This window comes from Ceratotherium simum, chromosome 24 (genome assembly GCF_057802395.1).
Source record: "Ceratotherium simum simum isolate JZ-2026a chromosome 24, ASM5780239v1, whole genome shotgun sequence".
NCBI lineage: Eukaryota > Metazoa > Chordata > Mammalia > Perissodactyla > Rhinocerotidae > Ceratotherium > Ceratotherium simum.
This window is the reverse complement of record NC_141923.1, coordinates 46,640,407-46,660,960: the sequence shown is the minus strand read 5'-3', so window position 1 is coordinate 46,660,960 and position 20,554 is coordinate 46,640,407. Positions and strand designations below refer to the sequence as shown.

The following is a 20,554-nucleotide window of genomic DNA, read 5'->3' as shown; positions in this document are numbered from 1 at the left end:
CGGCATTATATACAAGCTCACACACTTCCCAAAATCTGGGACACTGTCAACATGACTTATGAAAGCTGTCTTGGCAGCCTGGATAAGACAAGCTAAAACCTACTTTAACTAGAAATGTGACAGAAGAGTCAAGACTCTTGTGTATTCCCATAAACTCATAAAAAGATCAATTGATGGGACAAGTTATAGACATTTAACCTTTGGTAGACAACACTAAGAGGTTGCTCCCATTTACACCCAGGAGAGGCCAGAAAATGGGAAGGGTCAGACACAGGGACATGAATACCAAGGATCTCAGGGAACAGTAGACCCTTCAATTTAACTAAGGTTCTGAATAAAAGAAGAGCAGAAATACAGGAAAGTCTCCTTACATAGAAAGGAGACCTCATCGAGGTAAAACCTTGAAGATGTAAGAGAACCAGGATGTGGTTAAGCTGAAAAGAGACAGCAATAGGTAAAGATGAGCTGGTCTAGGAATCCCCCTACGATGCTAGATTCAAAGGACAGCAGTTCCCCGGGAGAGGTGACAGCGTCTCCTCCAGCCCTCCCTCCTGGCCGACAAGCTGCAGCCCAGTGGTCGACAGTAACCAGCAGACTCGCCCAACCCTGACACAGCCCCATCACAGGTGACCCCAGACGCCCTGTGGGGAGGGGCACCTTAGAAAGGAGGGAAAGGTGCACCAGGCAAGGGTCACAGAGAGAAGCTGCAGTGCAGTGAGAACTGGCCAATTCCCAGAACACCATAAGTGAGCATCAATCCACTCAGGAGGAACTGAAAAAAATGATAATTGGGGGAATGTAAAGGACCAACTTACTTTATATTTTACAACACTTAAGTCAACAATATTAACCAGGAATTAATATACAGAGATATAAAAGATATACACTATCTTCTTTACAAGCCTAGAAAAGTGACAGTTTCAAAGAAGTTTGTTTCTATCGAAAACAATCTATAGTGGTTACTGACTTATGCTCTCTAAAGAAATAAAAATTGTGCAAGATTGTTTTCTCTATTACTCTATTCTATATTTTCTACAGATTTAAAGTATCCTTCCCTCTCTCTCCCACCCAGGTCAGTCCAAGGCCTGGACCACCAACATTTCAGGTTCATTCCTTTAAGTTCAGCAGCATCCTTGTCATCCTCTCCTCTCTGTCTTCTCTTTAACTATGTACCTCTAAGAAATCAATGTAGATAAGTCCCTAAGTGTGATCCTCTAGATAGAGGCTTTCAAACTTTTGACCACAACTTACAGTAAAAAATACATTTTACATCTGGAGCCAGAACACACCAAAAAAATTGTATCCATAAAACCTACACAGAAGTTCCTCAGAACATTTACCCTTGCTACATGTGGTCGACTGATCTTCTCCATTCTACTCCACATTTTTTTTATGCTAGTGCCCCAACTATTAGATCACAACTCACAGTTTAAAATACTTAGTAGATTAAATACACTGATATATCTCTTTAAGTAGCAATATAAGGAAATAGCTCAGAGTTCTGCATTCAGGCCACCTGTATGCAAATCCCCGCTTTACCCTTATAAGCTGTCAACCTCTCTGCCTCAGGTTCTTTGTGATGGGGTAAGAAAATAGTGTTGACCTCAAAACTGAGGATTAACCAAGACCATCCACATAAAGCACTTAGCACATAAACACTATTCAGTTAATGGCTATTAATATTTCTTAAACAGTCCATGGACTTTTTATTACAGAAAAATATACATAAAATTCATCATTTTAACCATTTTAAAGTGTACAAGTTAGTACACTCAGTGGCATTTAGTACATTCACAATGTTGTGCAACCATCACCACTGTCTAGTTCCAGAACATTTTCATCACCCCAAAAGGAAACCCCATACCCATTAAGCAGTCATTCCCCATTCCACCCTCCTCTCTGGGTCCCGGCAACCCCTAACCTGCTTTCTGTCTCTAGGTCCACGGACTTTTCAAATAATAAGGTAACACTTGACGAGAAGAGCTTTCAAGAGTAGAATGAAGTGTTCCTTGGAGTCATTAGTCCTACGGTTCATGAGACTAATGTCTGCTAACCATTTCTTAAGTAAACCTTGTGAGCCACTGTAGGTAATTCTATGACCCGTCTTGGGTCAGAAATCCCTCTCTCTCCTGTGAATTCTGTTAAGGCAAGATTCCCAAAGCCTGACCAGTGCTCTGGAGACCACTTTCTGTGTCCTCAAGAGGCAGAATGAGGGAGGCCCTAAAAGGATGTTCCTTTATTACATTGTGGAATATCACCAAATGACAGAATATTCACCAAATGAAGAATGTCTATTCTTCAGTCTTTGCATTTCGAAATTCTGCTTTTGAGGCTCCAAACTTTTACTATCGAGGGGTAGAAAGTGAACTTGGACACAGAACTAGAGGTCTATTTCTTGGTTTTACTTAGGATGTAGCATCATTTCCTTTCTGGGCCCCACCCCTCTCCCACTCTGATTACCCACCCTTCCTTTGGGGTGTGGAAGACTGGGCAAAAATAACTTTGTTCTTCCCTAGATCTACCCAGGGAGTCGCCAGACATTCTATCAGAGAAATACCAGGGGCAGGCAGGTTACCTTGGGAAGCAACACTGTTATTCTTTGAGAAATGGTGATGGTCCAGAAGGCTTCTTATGCCAAAGAAATAAACGTCACCAAGTGACACAGATGTGAACTGGAAAACAACGTCCTTGGTCCCAGCTGTAGAAGGCAGAAGCTTTTCTTTCTTTCTTTCTTTCTTTCTTTCTTTAAAGACCAACGTGCTCACCCAGCAAAGTCCTCAGTCATTTTCCACTCCCCCTCCACCCCCGCCCCCACACTGACTGTTCCCTTGCCTCCCGGGGGAAAGCCAGACCTGTCTCAGGCGCCAACAGCACTGGGCCAGCCCAGCTTATCTGGATGGGGCGGGGACAGGGGTGGGGGGAGACCGGGCGCGGGTGAGAGAGGGACTCAACTCCGGGTTCCAGGGCCCAGCGAACCTCCCCGACTCCCAAGAAGTCACTTTATTGCTTTTGGGTTTTTTGGAGTGGGGGGGAATAGGGCAAGAAGGCTCTAAGCAGCAAACTAGCCCAAGAAACTTCACACCCCAAACTCCGGGGAAGCCCGTGCCCAGAATTGTGCCAAACTCTGAAAAAGCCCTGAGCTGGAGTGAACTTGATGTGGACAAAAGAGAATTGCAACTCTCTGAAGACTCAGGTCCCCTAGTAAGTCAGCGAGAGTGCGGGTCCCCGCGGTTGGGAGAAGGATCACCCCGGGAGCTTGAAGCACACGAAACCAAGGCTTCACCCCAGACCTACAAAAAAATGAGATCTCAAGGGAAGGGACGACCGAGGAAGCCGTCACTTCCACAAGCACCCAAGTGATCCTTATCACCGGCATTCAGGGTCCAGCACACGCCCCCACCATCCGGTCCCGGGCGCTCGGATGAGACCGGCTGCAGGCAACGCCCGCAGGGCGCTCAGTGACCGCGGCGCCAACGCAAGCCCCGGGGAGGACCCCTCGGGTGGACACGCCGCGGCCGCCCGGGGCACCCGAAATGCGCCCCACGCAGGGCCTCGCCTTGCGGGGCGGCGGGGCCGGCAAGGTGACAGCACTCCGCCCCTTGTGCCAAGAGTGAGGCAACTCCGGAAACTTCCCGGAGCCGACGCGCGCTTCCCGCGGCCACCTCCCCGCGCCCCGGCGGGAGCACTGACCTGAGATGGTCTCCTGGTAGCCCTTGGTGAAGAACTGCATGGCCGTGGCCGCCCTCCAGGGCGTCTTGAGCAGCCCCTGCCGCTGGGGGTCCTCGCCCAGCGAGCGCAGGATGGACGAGTAGGCGGCCGCCAGGTTGGGCAGGTTCAGCTCGTTGTCCTCCTCGCTGCGGGGCCGCTCGCCCTTCCAGCCGTCCGCCGGCTGGGCGCTCTTGGTCTCCGGCCGCGGCGGCTTCTCGGCCGGCCGGCTCGGCCCGGGCCGCGGCTCCCCCTCGGGGAACCCATTGCTGCACCTGGCGCCCCGCGGCTTGGCCGGGGCCCGCACCGGACCTTTCTCCATGGGCCCGCCGCTGCCGCCCGGGAGAGACGCTGGGGCGCTTCAGAGGCTGCAAGTAAGTTCGCCGGCGGCCGCAGGGAACAGGCTGTAGCCGGAGTCACTTGACGAAGGTAGGCGCCCAGGCAGCCACTCACCGAGCAGGGACAGCCGGGGGCTGGAGCGCGCGGCACGCCTCCTTTTTATGGCCGGCGGCTCGGCCGGCGCCGGGGGGCGCTCCCATTGGCCGGAGCCGCCGCGTCACGCGCTCGCCCCGCCCCTCGCCCCGCCCCCCGGGCGCCCGGGAGCGGGCGGCGCTGCCGGGAGCGCGGCGGGCTCGGCGGGGCGCTGCGGAGAGGTCGCTGGCCGGCCTGGTGGCGCGGATGCGGCTCCCGGCCCTCTCGCGCCCGCCGGGAGCAGTGCGGAGGACCCCTGGGTTGTTGCGGGATGAACCGAATCCGGAGGGAGGCGCAGTCTGGGCGCCCGGGCAGCCCTCTCCTCTTGGGGCAAAGAGGGCGCTGCCTCAGCCGTGCTCCCGTTCCCTCGTCCTGTGCAAGAGGAGCAAACAGGTGGCCTCGCCGCGAAGAGACCGGGTTAAGCCGGTGGTAAGGCAATCAACCCTTAAGGCAACAGAATAATATGACTTGAAACTTTTGCTTCGTTAGTTAAAAATATGTCCAACGCACCTGCCATCTACGAGAATCCTCCAGTGTTACTCCAAGTGGCCCTATGTGAGTCCCTATATCTAAAGGAGTGGTATTTGTGCTGGCCAGAACTTTGACCCTGGAGAAATTGATTTGCAAGCGAAGAAAAGTTAGGGCTTTCATTTAAAACCCATTTGCTTTTTGTGGAAAAGCAATTGTGGAAATTTGGTGCTCGATCGTTTTAGAGTGACGTGCTCAGCTGCTTTCCCCAGAGGTGGGTACAGATTGTGAAATGTTATTGATCAACTGGACTCAACCAGTGGCATCTACTTTGACTGTTTTCTTTAAGATTAAATAATAGACTTTTTTCCTCACTTGAATTGTTATAATGCCAAAGGTGAGTTTTAAAACATGTATCAGGGGCCGGCCCGGTGGCGCAGGCGGTTAAGTGCGCGCGCTCCGCTGCGGCGGCCCGGGGTTCGCCGCTTCGGATCCTGGGCGCGCACCGAGGCACCGCTTGTCAGGCCATGCTGTGGCGGCGTCCCATATAAAATGGAGGAAGATGGGCACGGATGTTAGCCCAGGGCCAGTCTTCCTCAGCAAAAAGAGGAGGATTGGCAGATGTTAGCTCAGAGCCGCTTCCTCACACACACACAAAAAAACAAACGTATCAAATTAATATCTTATGATTCGCTCCAGCGAGTTTCTAATGCTGATTTTTCTGACATATAAATAGGTATTGTTAGGCTTAGTATCAGACAAATCAAGAGGGGAGCCCCTGGAATGATTCTATACTAGTAAATTAGCTCAGTCAGTACAATTAGTAATTAGTATTTATTGGATGTCTGCTCCAGGCATAGCCCTATTCTAAACATTGAGGAAAGAAATATGGAAATTGTCTGGCCTCCTAGGCACCTTTAATCTAAAATAGAAGAAATATTCACGTCAATGGGTTTTTAAAGAATAGTTATTGAATTTCTATGTACATTAAATACCAAATTACATAAATTATAGAAATATGAACATCCCTTAGAAAGCTTCTTTGTTACTTTCCTAATAGTTATTGTCTTGAAGGGTATTTTTTTTCCCATCAGCAAGGTCCTGCAATATTTTTTCCCTCTAACTGCACTACCCACTGTCTGCTGATACTTCCTGATCAGAATTACTCACTGGGTCTCCAACTGTTTCAAGCATAGTTAGAGGCACATTAAAGGATGGCCTTGTATTTAACAAATGAAAACAAAGATACCAAGTGAGGTACATTAAAAACAGAGGGAATCGATGGAGATGGTTTCCATAAGATTGTTTTTTTAGTGGCAACCTTCTGCCTTTCTTTAAAAACGTTTATAAACATTAACAAAAATCATATTCCCTAAATACCATTTCTAATGAAATTTTTACCCTGAAAATTAACATTTTTTTATAAGCACTGCCACTGAGGCATCAGCACTTTTATGGTCAATTACCAGAATAAGGTCTCTGGATTTGTTCTGTGATATATTTACTTGTAAAATGGAGGCAGTGCCTTTCAGCCAGTTGCCCAAAGGTAATACAAGGAAGCTTTAAAATTGCCAACATTATATGAACAGAGTAGGTAGTTGGCAGGGGCGGTTATAAGTAGAAATGCAAGGAAAAGGAGGAATAAACTAAAAGAGGGGGGATATGTCCCCCTAACAGAATTTATTAGCATAAAATGGTTCAACAGCAAACCTATGAGCATTCACAGCCAGGAACTGTAACAGCATCCATGTTTCTAACCCAGTAAGGGACCCATTTTCACCTTGGACCCAACCTGAGAATTGCTTTCCACCAAAATGCCAGGGAATTTTTTTTTAATTCTCCCATTTCTGGGGCAGTAGCAGAACAGAGAAGCAGATGAGTGAGATACACAGTGCAAAGACTGAACACGACAGGGCTACAGAAATATGCAGTCACTTACCAAGGGTAACATTTGGCAATGGTAATGGGAAAAAAGCAAATTTCTTTAAGTGCACTTGATGAAGGTTCTACATTTGTTATTCAAACTTTGGAGGAGATTCTGGATCAAGGTGGAAAGGTACATAAGCAAGTGTCCTTATCCCACTCCTAACTTCCAGAAGCAGGACTGTGGAGTTGCTGAAATCCTGCAATATCTCGGTAAATCCCTCAAATATAGGGAAAAGCAAATAGAATTGAGGCCCTTACCTTTCTTTTCTGACTGAAGAGCAATGGAACAACTTTTGGAGAGAAAATAGGAGAATATGAACACTGAGCTGATTCTCTGAGATGAAAGGGAAGGCTTGAGGGCTCCACACTGTATTGAGAAACTATCCAAAGCCCAAAGGTACCTCACAAGGGAAGAATAGACAGACCCCAAATAGTCACATGTCTGTGGTAAAGAATCTTTAATACCATCTCAGAAGAACAAGCAGATGCTAAAATGAGGGATATTAATGGAGAGTACCGTCTACCACAGCTAGTGTTGTCCCAACCTTCACAGTCTCTCGCTGGAGAAAGGATACATCTCAAACTCCTCAAGCTGTAAACTGTAGCAGAGTCAGGAAAACAAATGGGCTTCTGCTATAATGGGAAACACAAAGCAATCACCCTCAGTAGACTCAGGCGTGGACAGGAGGCAGAGAAACAGCATGGCAACTGCAAACATACAACAGCCAAACAAAACAAGATTAAACAAAGGGGAGAAATGATACAGCATGTAGAAGATGTAAAGACAAAGAATGCAGCTGAGAAGAAAACAAAACTCATGGAACAGAAGAAAGTTCCTCACAAATGTTTTATGCTACAGAACAACTTAATGAAAACATGAATTCAATGAGACAAAAACCAAGACAATAAAATAATAGAATTGAAAAAGTAGTTACAGATCTAAGGAAATTGAGGACAATCATTGTTGTGGAATTAATTAGAAAGAACCATGTACAAAATAGACACTGTTGAAAATTTAATTACTGACGTGAAGAATGGCACAAGAATGAATGCAAAATAAAAAACGAGGATGAAAGCTACTAGAGAAGACAAAGATGATCTAGCATAAGAATAATTTTAGGGTGCCTGAGGTAGAGAACCCAACAAATTAGAGGATATAGTCAAAGATATAAGCATATTTCTCCCCCAGAGTTAAGCTCTTATATTTATGTCCAATTGATTTTCTTTTTTTTTTTGTGAGGAAGATCAGCCCTGAGCTAACGTCCATGCCAATCCTCCTCTCTTTGCTGAGGAAGACTGGCCCTGAGCTAACATCCGTGCCCATCTTCCTCCACTTTATGTGGGACGCCGCCACAGCATGGCCTGACAAGCGATGCATCGGTGTGCGCCCAGGATCCGAACCCCGGCCGCCAGCAGCAGAGGGCACGCACTTAACTGCTATGCCACAGGGCCGGCCCCCCAATTGATTTTCAACAAGGGTGCCAAGGCAATTCAATGGGATAAAGAAAAGTCTTTTTAACAAATGAGACTAGGACAACTGAACATCTACATGCAAAAGAAAGAAGTTGGATCTCTATTTCATACTGCATACAAAAATTAACTCAAAATAGATCCAAGAGCTAAATGTAAGAGGAAAAATTATAAGCATCTTAGAACAAACGATAGGCATAAATCTTCGTGACTTTGAATTAGGTAATTAGATTCCTTAGAAATAACACCAAAAATGGAAGCAACGACAACAACAACAAAAAAGATAAATTAGACTTCACCAAAATTAAAAACTTTTGAGCTTCAAAAGACACTATCAAGAAAGGGAAAAGACAGCCCACAGAATGGAAGAAAATATTTGCAAATCATCTATTTGGTATGGGCCTCGTATCTAGAATATATAAAGAACTCTTACAACTCAATAATAAAAACATCGTTAACCTAATTTAAAAATGGGCAAAGGATTTGAATAGATATTTCTCCAAAGATATACACATGGCCAATAAGCACATGAAAAGATGCTCAACGTCATTAGCCATCAGGGAAATGCAAATCAGGGTGTGAGTGAATACTACCACATACCTACTAGGATGGCTATAATCAAAAAGATAGATAATAACAAGTGTTTCTGAGGATGGGAAAAAATGAAAATCCTCATACACTGCTGGTAGGAATATAAAATAGTTCACCGGCCTTAGAAAACAGTCTGGCAGTTCCTTAAGAGGTTAACCATAGATTTACCATATGACCCAGCAATTCCACAGCAGGTATAAACCCAAGAGTAATGAAAACACATGTCCACACAAAAACCTGGACATGAATGTTCAGAGCACCATTATTCATAGTAGCCAAAAAGTGGAAACAACCCAAATACATCAACTGATGAATGGATAAATAAGGTATGATGTATACATATGCTGGAATATTATTCAGCCATAAAAATGAAGCACTGATATATCCTATGACATGGATGAACCTTTTTTTTTTTTTTTTTTTTAAAGGTTTTATTTATTTACTTTTCCCCCCAAAGCCCCAGTAGATAGTTGTATGTCATAGCTGCACATCCTTCTAGTTGCTGTATGTGGGACGCGGCCTCAGCATGGCCGGAGAAGCAGCGCGCCGGTGCGAGCCTGGGATCCGAACCCGGGTCGCCAGCAGTGGAGCGCGCTCGCCCAACCACCAAGCCACGGGGCCGGCCCTGGATGAACCTTGAAAACATTATACTAAGTAAAAAAAGTCAGACACAAAAGTCCACATGTTGTGTGATTCTGTTACATGAAATGTCCAGAACAAACAAATGCATAGAGACAAAAAGTAGATTAGCAGTTGCCAGGCCCTGGGGGGAATGGGGAGTAGGGAGTGACCACTGATAGGTATGGGGTTTCTTTTGGGGGTAATGAAAATTTTCTGGGATTAGATAGTGGTGATGGTTGTACAACTTTGTGAATATACTAAAAACTAGTGAACTGTATACTTTAAAAGGATGTGTTTTATGGTGTATGAATTATATCTCAATAAAAAAGAATCTTTCTCTTAAAAATTAAAAATATAGTTTGCAAAATATATGTAGAGTTTTCTAGAACAATATGTTCTAGAAAAATTTGAGACAGAATGCTTAACCCCAGGTTAGATAAACTTCAAGGATAAAGACAGGCTCAAGGATAGATTTTTTTCAAGCATCCAGGCAAAAAACAAAACAATGAATTGCCTAAAAGGGGTTAGGAGTAAGGACATAGCATTCAATTTTTCCCCAGCAACATTCATTGCCAAAAAAACAAATTTTTTGAAGGAGGCAATTTTATAGATTTAAGGAAAGTAAGTTATACCCATGCAGGAAAGCATTCAAGTTTAAGGGTATACCATCTCAAACATGTATGAACTCAGAAAACACAACTCCTGTAAGTCCTTATTGAGAAAACCACTTGACATGAGATCCTGGTAATTAAGACATAATCAAAATAACTCAAGAATGAAGGTGCTACAGTAAACTTATAAAACCAATTTTAAATATTTAAATATAAAAACAATACTAAGTACAAAGCCAATAATAAATAACTTTAAGAATCATTGTTACGGAACAGAACGTGAACAGTATTAACCTGGACAGTATAAGAATAATAATACAATTAACCAAAACCAAGAATTAGGGAAAGGGAGATGGGCACAGTCTTCATCTTTCATAAAAAGGAGTCAATAATATTATTTAAACTGAAACATAGTAGTAAAAAAATCAAACAACAACTCAAACCTCTTCATGGTTTTTATAATTTCTTTCTTTTTTTTTTTTTTTGGTGAGGAAGATCGGCCCTGAGCTAACATCTGTTGCCAATCCTCCTCTTTGTGCTTGAGGAAGATTGTCGCTGAGCTAACATCCGTGCCCATCTTCATCTATTTTGTATGTGGGATGCCACCACAGCATGGCTTGATGAGCGATGTATAGATCCGCGCCTGGCATCCAAACCCAAGAACGCTGGGCCACCAAAGCAGAGCATGTGAACCTAACCACTATGCCACCTGGCCGGCCCCTATAATTTCTTTTTTTAACTTTAGTGGGATTGTTAAAGAAATATCACTAGTGATGAAAAAACAAATACTTATTGTGATGGTTAATTTTATGTGTCAACTTGACTGGGCTAATGGATGCCTAGATAGCTTGTAAAACATTATTTCTGGGTGCATCTCTGAGGGTGTTTCTGGAAGATTAGTATTTGAATTGGTGAACTGAGTAAAAAAACAATTGCCCTCCCCAAAGCAGGTGGGCATCATCCAATTTATTGAGGGCCTGAACAGAACAAAAAGGCGGAGGAAGGGCACCTTCCCTCTCTCTGCTTAACCTGAGACGTCCACCTTCTTCCGCCTTCCAGCATCGGACATCCAGGTCTTGGTTCTTGGGCTTTCTGACTCAAATCAGGGCTTATGCCATCAGCCTCTCCCACTTTTCCAACCACACCCCCACCCACTTCTCAGGTGTTTGGACTCAGACTGAATTACACCATTGGCTTTCCCGGTCCTCCAGCCTTCAGATAGGAGATGGTGGGACTTCTCAGCCTCTGTAACCATGTGATCCAATTCCTATAATAAATTTCCTCATATATATGTTTATATCTTTATATATCCTTTTGGTTCTGTTTCTCTGGAGAACCCTAATACAGATTTTTCAAAATCAATTCCTTCAAATTTACTTCAGATCCTTTTTCTTCTATTAAATTCAAATAAAATGAATGTAAGTGTTTCTATTAAAAATAACATTTCTGGGGGCCGGCCCATGGCTTGGCAGTGGAGTGCGCGCGCCCTGCTGCTGGCGGCCCGGGTTCAGATCCCGGCCGCGCACCGACGCACCGCTTCTCCGGCCATGCTGAGGCCGCGTCCCAGCAACTAGAAGGATGTGCAGCTGTGATATACAACTATTTACTGGGGCTTTGGGAAGAAAAAAAAGGAGGAGGATTGGCAATAGATGTTAGCTCAGAGCCGGTCTTCCTCAGCAAAAAGAGGAGGATTAGCATGGATGTTAGCTCAGCGCTGATCTTCCTCACAAAAAGTAAAAAAATAAATAACATTTCTGATATGATGCTGTTTGGCAAAGGGTTTCAACCAGCTTTTTTTTTTTTTTGGTGAAGAAGATTGCCCCTGAGCTAACATCCGTTGCCAATCTTCCTCTTTTTGCTGAGGAAGATAAGCCCTGAGCTAACATCTGTGCTAACCTTCCTCTATTTTGTATATGGGATGACACCACAGTATGGCTTGATGAGCGGTGCATAGGCCTGTGCCCGGGATCCGAACCTGCCAACCCTGGACCGCCGAAGCGGAGAGTGTGAACTTAACCACTATGCCACTGGGCTGGCCTCTCAACCACCTTTTAATGAAGAACTGCCATGCCACTGCATGGCATTCATAGTTACCAAGCCAATAAACTGTATGTGGTTCTCATTCTGTAGGGTAGGCTCAGTTATAAATCACGTTAAAGTCCTGAGTATAGAATAAGCCATGTGGAACCCCAACTGAAGACTGAATTTTGATGCCCCGAGTCGGCAGTCAGGTAAATGCCGCTCTGGGCAGGCTGACTGAGCTATGTTTCTTCTCTGGGTGTTCTACATATTAATTGCAGCACAGGAAATATGGTCAGAGAGGGCAAAATCCAACTTTGTTTCCTAGTTAGCTATAAAAAAAAAGTCATGCAATGCATGCTGTCACCACCCTAAGTTGCACTAAGGATGCAGAGTTCATAGGAAGAGCTGGATGTGAAGCATTCTTCAGTCTGCGTAATGATGCGGTGTGGGAGTGGGGCTTCTGTCCTGGGATCGCTTCCCTCAGTTACTGCCCTGGCTCAGGACCACCTGCACACCCACTGTAAAGGCAATAAGCCTCTTTCACCCATGTTCCGTCTAACCTTGTCCATGTCAATAGGCACCGACAGAAGACCCTCTAGAGACAATTTCCCCCATTCTGTACTGGATCCAAAATCAGATGTGAACCTTAAGGTTGAGAATCTGAGCCAAGAAGGAGGAATTTAAAGTTTCGTGTAATTGTTCAAATGCTTTCACCTTGAGCTGATTCTCTCTAGGATTTCAGTCAATTCCTGAGTCAGGTGTATGTTAGGAGGCCATTTTCAATGTATAACCTACAATATGCAAAATATTTATGGTTTTTAGAGATTAACAAAAATTAAGCTTGTCATCTGTTCTAGCAGAGTTAGTAAACTTCAGAGGGCCTCCATTGCCATGGAGGAGGATTGGCCCCATGATGCCATCAGAATCAGATATCATTCATTCATTCAACAAATCTTTAGTGAACGTCTACTCTGTGCCAGGCTCTGTGGGAGACACAGGTAACACAAGAGTGAACAAAAGAAACAAAAAAATCTCTGACCTCAAAGAGCTTACATTCATCAATTCAACAAGTTCTTTGATGTTGCTACCTCTAAGACAAATGTGCTTTTTTTTCAGTGATTTTGGAAAAATTCTAGAGATTTTATTGCCACTTAAAAAGTAAAACTATGTAAGCTCACAAATTAGAAAAAATAAGGGCCATGTCATGTGGTGGTTAAGAGATCACCTGTGTGCAAAACAACACAGATGAACCTTGGAGGCATTATCCTAAGGGAAATAAGTCAGACAAAGAACGACAGTATGTAAAATCTCACTTATATTTGGAATCTTAAAAAAAAAAAAACCCAACCTCATAGACACAGAGAACAGATTGGTGGTTGCCAGAGGCGGGGGGGTGGAGGATTGGCAAAATGGGTGAAGGTGGCCAAAAGGTACAAATTCCAGTTTAAAGATAAATCATGGGGATGTAATGTACAGCATGGTGACTAGAGTTAATGATACTGTGTTATATATTTGAAAGTTGCAAAGAGAGTAGATTTTAAAAGTTCTCATCACAAGAAAAAGTAATTTGTAACTCTGTGTGGTGATGGATGTTAACTAGACTTATTGTGGTGATCATGTCACAGTATACAAATATATCAATTCATTATGTGTACACCTAAAACTACTACAGTGTTATATGTCAATTATATCTCAATTAAAACAAAGAAAGAAACAACCTGCAGTGTCACACTCTCTGAGTTCATGCCCTGGCTCCATCAGTTACCAGCTTGGTGACCATGAGCAGGTTTCCTAACTTCTCTAAGCCTCAGTTTCCTCATCTGTAAAATGAAGATTATAATAATAGGATCTTCCTCTAGGCTTGTTGTGAGGGTTTGAGATAATCTAGGTGGAGAGCTTAGCAACAGTACTAGACACATAACAACTGAGCAGTAAATGTTAGCCATTATTAATAGAAAAGATGTTTATAATACAAAAAGAATATTTTAATCATAGAATGATCCCTTGAAAAGATGAGTATTTAAGTGCTGATTTACTCAAGGGAGTTTAAGTACAGACCAGAGAAACTTAAAGTGTTCTCTCTTATCATTAACTGAAAATTAATCTGATGTTGAAATAAAATATTTCTGGAATTATAATGTAAGTCAATAAGGATATGTTTTGTTTCAAGTTTTTCAGTAATAGATTGTGTTAAGTGAGGTAAAACTGTATTGTAAATACTGTGAGTTTGGTGTTCTTTTGTTTTCCTGAGGAAGATTCGCCCTAAGCTAACATCTGTTGCCAATCTTCCTCATTTTTTTGTATGTGACCCACCGCCACGGCATGGCCACTGACAGACAAGTGGTGTAGGTCATCGCCTGGGAACCAAACCTGGGCTGCCAAAGCAGAGCACGCCGAACTTAACCACTAGGCCACCAGGGCTGTCCTGGTATTTCTTTTATATACTTTGTGCAACCTCTGATTGTGGAAGTACCTCTGATTGTGGAATTATACCTCAGATGATGCATTTTGCTAAATAACATTTCCTATTAAATGCCTATATGTTGAGTTCCCAACCAGGCTTTGTGAAATGGCACAATTCAACAAGAGAGGTTGTCAAACTCATGTATGATCAGAACACGGGGGTGGCGCTCTGTCATCTGAGACGAAGAGGATCTGAACACTGACCAACGAGAATCTGCAAAGAGCCCAATCTCCAACACAGCCATGTCTGGGGCAAGGCTGTCCCTCCCGGCTGCACATTTCATGGCTCATGCCTTCTCCCAGATCTCCCCCCTCAACTAGTGTGATAGTTATTTCTGGAGGATGCCTCGTTTATCCAGAGCCGAGGATTTGTTTTCTAGTCAGCAGATGCTTTCAAGTGGTAATTTAACTGTCAATGAAAAATAAATAAAAGGTGTTGCAAATTCTGAAAAAAATCTTAGCGATTCATGGCAGCTCTGTTGTTATTGAATGTGTCTCCCTCTCAGTTGCCTGGGGAATTGCATTTTAATGTCACACATCAAGCAGTTCTTTCCCGAATGTAACTGCAGTTTTTCTGATGCCATGGCTAAAGCTGTTCAAATGTTTGGCTTCTGGCAAATATTTCCCAACGTCGTTCATGACAGTGATGGATCCGAAGCAATTTTCATACATTTTTAAATCCCACTAATGTGTTAAATAACCAGGGAAGAATTCTATATAAATTGGAAATATCTTTATTACCAGAAGAGGTGTCTAGGAAGATACACGTGAATCTGTAATGATCTAATGTTTTCAATACCATGGTTGGTCCTTTGCAGGGTGACACATTAGAGGCCAGCCATGATCTCCCATCAGAGAGGGGCTGTATAGGGTGATGAAGCCCTATACTGGATGGATTGTTGGTTTCTGGCAGTCACTGCTGGATGCCTACCCAATATTCTTTCTCCCTTTCTTTTTTTACTGAAAGATCTCCTACTTAGTTCAGAGAGTCAGTGTGCCTAGACTGGCAAAAAATACACATCTGCCAAGATCCCTATGGCTACAATGGTCATGTGACATAGTTCCGTCCAATGAGTTATCAGTTGCAGGGTGGTACTTCTGGGAAAGGCCTTTAAAGGGGGGCAGAGCTGATAGGTGCCGTATTCCCTTCACATTCTTTCTCTTTCCCAGGAAGCAGAGGCCATACTAGAAGTGGCATAGCCATCCTGAGCCAGGAGACCACAGCATGTGCTCAGGATAACTGAGCAGAAAGATAAGAAGCTCTTGAGTCCCTGATGACATAGCAAAGCCTCCATCCCTGGACCACCTCTCTCCAGGCTTCCCAGTACTTGAGAAAAATGAAACACTGTATTGAGCCACCAGTGTTTGACTCCTTGTCATTAGCAGCCAAACAGAATTCCTATATATAAAATTTGGTACCTGTAAGTGGAATGCTGCAAGAAAAATGGGAAACGAAGTATTTGGCCAGAAGGATTTAAAGATCCACCTGTTGGAGCCTGCAAAGCTAGTGGCCCCCATTCGGGCCCAGTGTTGTTTGCTGTACCTCAGTCATCGCTATGATGGCAGAGCAGGGAGAGAGATGGAACCTGGTTGGTTGATAGTATTTTAGAGCAGCTCTGCCACCTCCAGACTTCTTATTGGGTAAGAAAAATGATCCTTATATTTTCTTTGCGTGTTACATTATAGAATGCATTCTATTTAAGGCACATAAGTGAGAGGAATACTTCCAAGCACCTTGCATGATGCCCAGCATATGGGAACTATTTAATAGGAATTTGTTGAATAACTAAACAGGAAAATCTTATCCTATCCTTGTCTCACTTCAGAATGTACATAGATAAGAACTTTGCTTTTGTTCATTTTACTGTTACTTATCTGCCCATTTATTAACTTTGCTACAGGAAAGTAAATAATTTACATATTGATAAAATAATTACTTTGGGGGGCCAGCTCAGTGGCGTAGTGGTTAAGTTCACGCGCTCCGCTTCGGCAGCCTGGGGTTCACAGGTCCGGATCCCAGGTGAGGACCTACACACCGCTTATCAAGCTATGCTGTGGCAGGCATCCCACATAAGATAGAGGAAGATGGGCACGGGTGTGAGCCCAGGGCCAATCTTCCTCAGCAAAAAGAGGAGGATTGGCAACAGATGTTAGCTCAGGGCTAGTCTTCCTCACCAAAAAATAAAAATAAAAAAATAATTACATTGGACTTTCTGATAGCTGGCCGTAGACAAAACCATAAGACAGTAATGGTAGCTAACATGTTTTAATGCCTTCCATGTGCCAGGCACTGTTCTAAGAACTTTATTAACTGATTGATTCCTCACCACAACCCTATAACACAGGGTTATTATTATGAGAGTTCTGTAGGTGGGAAACTATCATTATAATGGTTTTGTAGGTGCAGAGGCTGTGGATAAGCTAGGTCCAAGATCACACAATTAGAATTAGTGAGGGCAGAACCAGGATGAATGCAGGTGTTCTAGCTCTTAACTGCCACACTTCAATGTTGCTTTAGTATATTCGTCTCTGTTCTTCATCATCCTCCTCACCCCATCTTTGGGTTCTGTGATAGTTGCTGTTGGCTTATGAGTTTGCGTTTTCACAATATTTGCTTTGGCGTGCTGCACTTCTTCTTCTTCCCAGCTGTGAAAAGGTGGTTCCTGGCTTCAGGCCTCAGGGTCCCGTGGAGGCAGGCGCTCTATAGGAATGATTAATTTATATTTGATGCTTTTTAAAAAACAAAATTATAACTTTTTTATTATAACAGTGAGGCATAAACATTTGCTGATTACTGTATTGACTAGTGTGGCAGAGAATTCTAGATGTTTCTATATCCATTTTCCCCTTCGTCTTAAGTAATAGAATCCTAATATTAAGCTGGGCACATGGTCACCCTGAATAAAGACACTTTTCAGCCACCCTCACACTTAGATGAGGCCACTGAGCTCTGGTCAGTGGGATGTGAACAGAAGGGATGTATGCAACTTTCAGGTTGCGTCTCACTTCTGTGGCCGGGAATGGGAACACAGGGGCTGAATGGATCGCATGGACAAAGCACTCTCCTAGAGATGGTGGGAACTGGACTGATGGAGCCTGGAGCCTTAGTGATTTTATAGAGCAGAGCCGCCACGTCAGTCTGGTCTTATACTTGAGAGAGAAGTAAACACCTCTGTCGTTTAAGCCACTGGTATCTTGGACCTCTGTTATTGGCAGCAGAGCTTATATCCTAATCAATTCAACTGAGGTATACAATTTAGACTTCAGGGACAGACCTAAAGAAATGCAAACGTCGCTTGTATCATCACGTGAGTATCCTGCCTGATTTGCCTGACTCGCCAACCTCTAGCTGACATCAGTCACTGTTGTCTAACACTGGACTGAATAGGGGAAATCCCACGTTTGAATAAAAACGGCTCTGCATGTTTCCTGGAGTCAGACCACTCCCTGATGACTTCTAGTCTCAAAGCCTCCAGAGTCCTTCCTGCAGCCGTCAAGGACTCCATTTACCACTGGTAGAGAAATGATCTTGCCATTCCCTCTGAGTCTCTAGTTTTTTCTTGTTTGATTCAGTGTTCAAGTCTCCAGACTTGACAACCAGGGTTTAGTGTAGGGTGACAACCATTTCAGTCTGCCTGGGACCTCCCCAGTTTTAGCAGTGAAGGCCCAAGTCACAGAAAACCCCTCAGTCCTGAGCAAGCTGGGATGGCTGACCATGCTAGCTATATTTAAAACATGTCATCCTGTTCCTGTTCTCAGAGCTTTTGAGTTTCTATCTACAACTGCCTTTCCACTTTCCTTCTTACTTTCATTCTTAATTGACGTGTGCTGACTGCCCATTATGTGCCAAGTATAATGCTAGGTGTTGGAGAAGTACAAAGAATAATAGGATCAGACCTTCTCATCCACTCAAAGAGACAGATGTGCCATCTAAGTGCAATACTGTGTAATAAACACAATTAAAGAGGCAGGTGTGAATTATTTGGGAGTACAGAGGAGGAGGTAGTTGAAGTGCTGGAGGAGTTAGGAAAGGGCTTCCGAGGAAGGGACGTTCGATCTGCATCTTGAAGATGATTAGGTATTCACCAAGCAGAGAAGTTGCTAAGTAGTTGATTCTTACCCTTCCTTTTATACCCTTCTGATACCAGACCTCTTCATCTCAAGTTCGTGTGCCCAGTGCGCAGTGAGCCAATTACCGAGACATCGTGCTTGGAGATGGAGAAAGGTTTGTTCGAATTGGCCAAAACAAGAAGGCAGGAGGGTAGGTTCTCTCAAATCCGCCTTGAGAAGAGAGGAAAGCAGGGGGTTTTATAGAGCTAAGGGGCTTGGAAGGAGGAGTTCCAGAGAAAGAAAGGGGAAATCCGTGTTCCTTTCACTCCAGGTAAGCCCTTGGGCAGTCAGACTTCTGGGCGACAACAGCACCTGGCCGCTCGTTATCTGGTGATTGAACCTTCCTTAAAGGCATTCTCTTTCTTCTGTAAAACAAGCTCATAAATCCTTGTGACCCTTGAGTCACCCCTGAGGTTAAAGAAGAAAACAGCAAATTGACACGGTTGACTTCTTTTCATCTGTGTCTGTGTTGGGAACAAGGCTGAAGGGTAATCCTGTTCTCACTGAATATTTACAGTAACCCTCAGGTGCCCAGCTTCACTCCCTCTCAGTCTTTCCTTTATAATGGGGCTTATATCTGAACAGAGGTTTAGTACAAAACAAATCCAGGAAATGGATGCTAATTATTCAAGATTTCCTATATTTTTGTGAAATTTTTATGTGAATCTTTCTCCCACCCAGAAACATGTTGCAGTAGTTCTGGCTAAAGCAATGCAAACAGAATTTGTTAGATGGATGGGAAGACTAAAAAGGGACAGGCAGCTGGGGCAAGCCCTTTTGCCATTTCCTATTTCTTTTCCTGGAATTCAGAGGTGATGACTGGCACTCCTACAGCCATCTTGGACCATGAGGCAACTTTGAGATTGTGTGCATTAATGATGGCAGATCAGAAAGATAGGAGGAACCCGGCCCCTGATAACTATAGAGCAACCACAGGAGTCCTGGACTGTCTACCTCAGGACTTTTACAAGGGAGGAAACTAATCTTTTGTATATTTATACCATGGCTATTTAGGGGTTTGGGTTATATGAAGTTCAACCTAACCACAATGGATATAATTAACATGTCAAATTTTTAGTGATAATGCTACTGTATTAGCAGTCATACACCCACAACTACAATGATAGGTTGAGTAAGAATTCCCTAACATAGTACAAAATATACAGACATCATTGTAGATAATTGAAAATTAAATATCAGACAACCTTTGGCAATATTCCACTTCACCCCAACATGGGCTCCTGTCTCCTACCAGATGCTGAGTCCCTCAACAACTTCCTCTCTTCTCAAGGCGAGCTCTTCGTCCACCACCTCCACCGCCATGTTCCTGTCCATTCCTCATGTGAATCCGTTCATCTACCGCTCCAGGCCTCAGCCCAGCTCAGCCCTGATGATCATGTAATTTCTACTCCCAAAAGATAGTTTGCTTATCATAGTCAATATTCTCCCCCAAAAGAATTCGGTATTAATTCAAACTAACGTTTTCCCTCTACTACATATATTATCTCAAAATCCCGAAGCTTCCACAGCAAACTTTTAGCTATTTGTTGAAGTTCTATATCATTTACTATCCATGGAAAAGCTTGGTCCACAAAGGAAACTCCTGACCAAAAGTGTATGAATTGAGTTTATTCTGTTAAAAGATAAACTGAGGCATATTAAATTTTTAAGAGTTTATTTGAGCAAAACCCAATTGCAATGAGACAGCACGACAGGGGAAGTGGTTAGGAGTGCTCCACTGAAAGGAGCCAGGGGAAGACAGGAGGCGGAAGGTAAGCAGGCAAGTGATCTGAGTGGCTACAGTGTGAGCAGTTGCCGTATTTGGGAGAGACTGGTTGGCTGTCTATGTTGGTCGTGCTTAGGTTTTGATTTCTTAACCTGGAGGCATTTCAGGCTTAGGATTTGGTCTGCTTACTTAGGCTGCTAAGGCTTTAAAACCACTTGGTCTAAGGGCCTCCTGGTTTAATTAATTTAACGATCCAAAGCCCTAACAATTTCTCTACACTCCATCTGCATAATATAAATTGCTTTTCTAAATCTAAGGAATATGATAGTTAATACTAATGTCATATGTGTTTGTTTACACCTACCATGTC

The 20,554-nt window shown here is 43.7% G+C and overlaps 1 protein-coding gene across 1 annotated transcript in view; it reads right to left on the bottom strand.

Moving 5' to 3' along the window:
• GCH1 (GTP cyclohydrolase 1) overlaps positions 1–4,163 on the bottom strand; it is a 51,949-nt gene extending 47,786 nt beyond the window's left edge. Inside the window, exon 1 of the mRNA XM_004426174.3 lies at positions 3,691–4,163. Within this exon, the coding sequence (XP_004426231.1) occupies positions 3,691–4,027 (337 nt within the window). The 5' untranslated portion in view covers positions 4,028–4,163. The remainder of the gene's footprint in view (positions 1–3,690) is intronic.
• Positions 4,164–20,554: the final 16,391 nt, after the last annotated feature.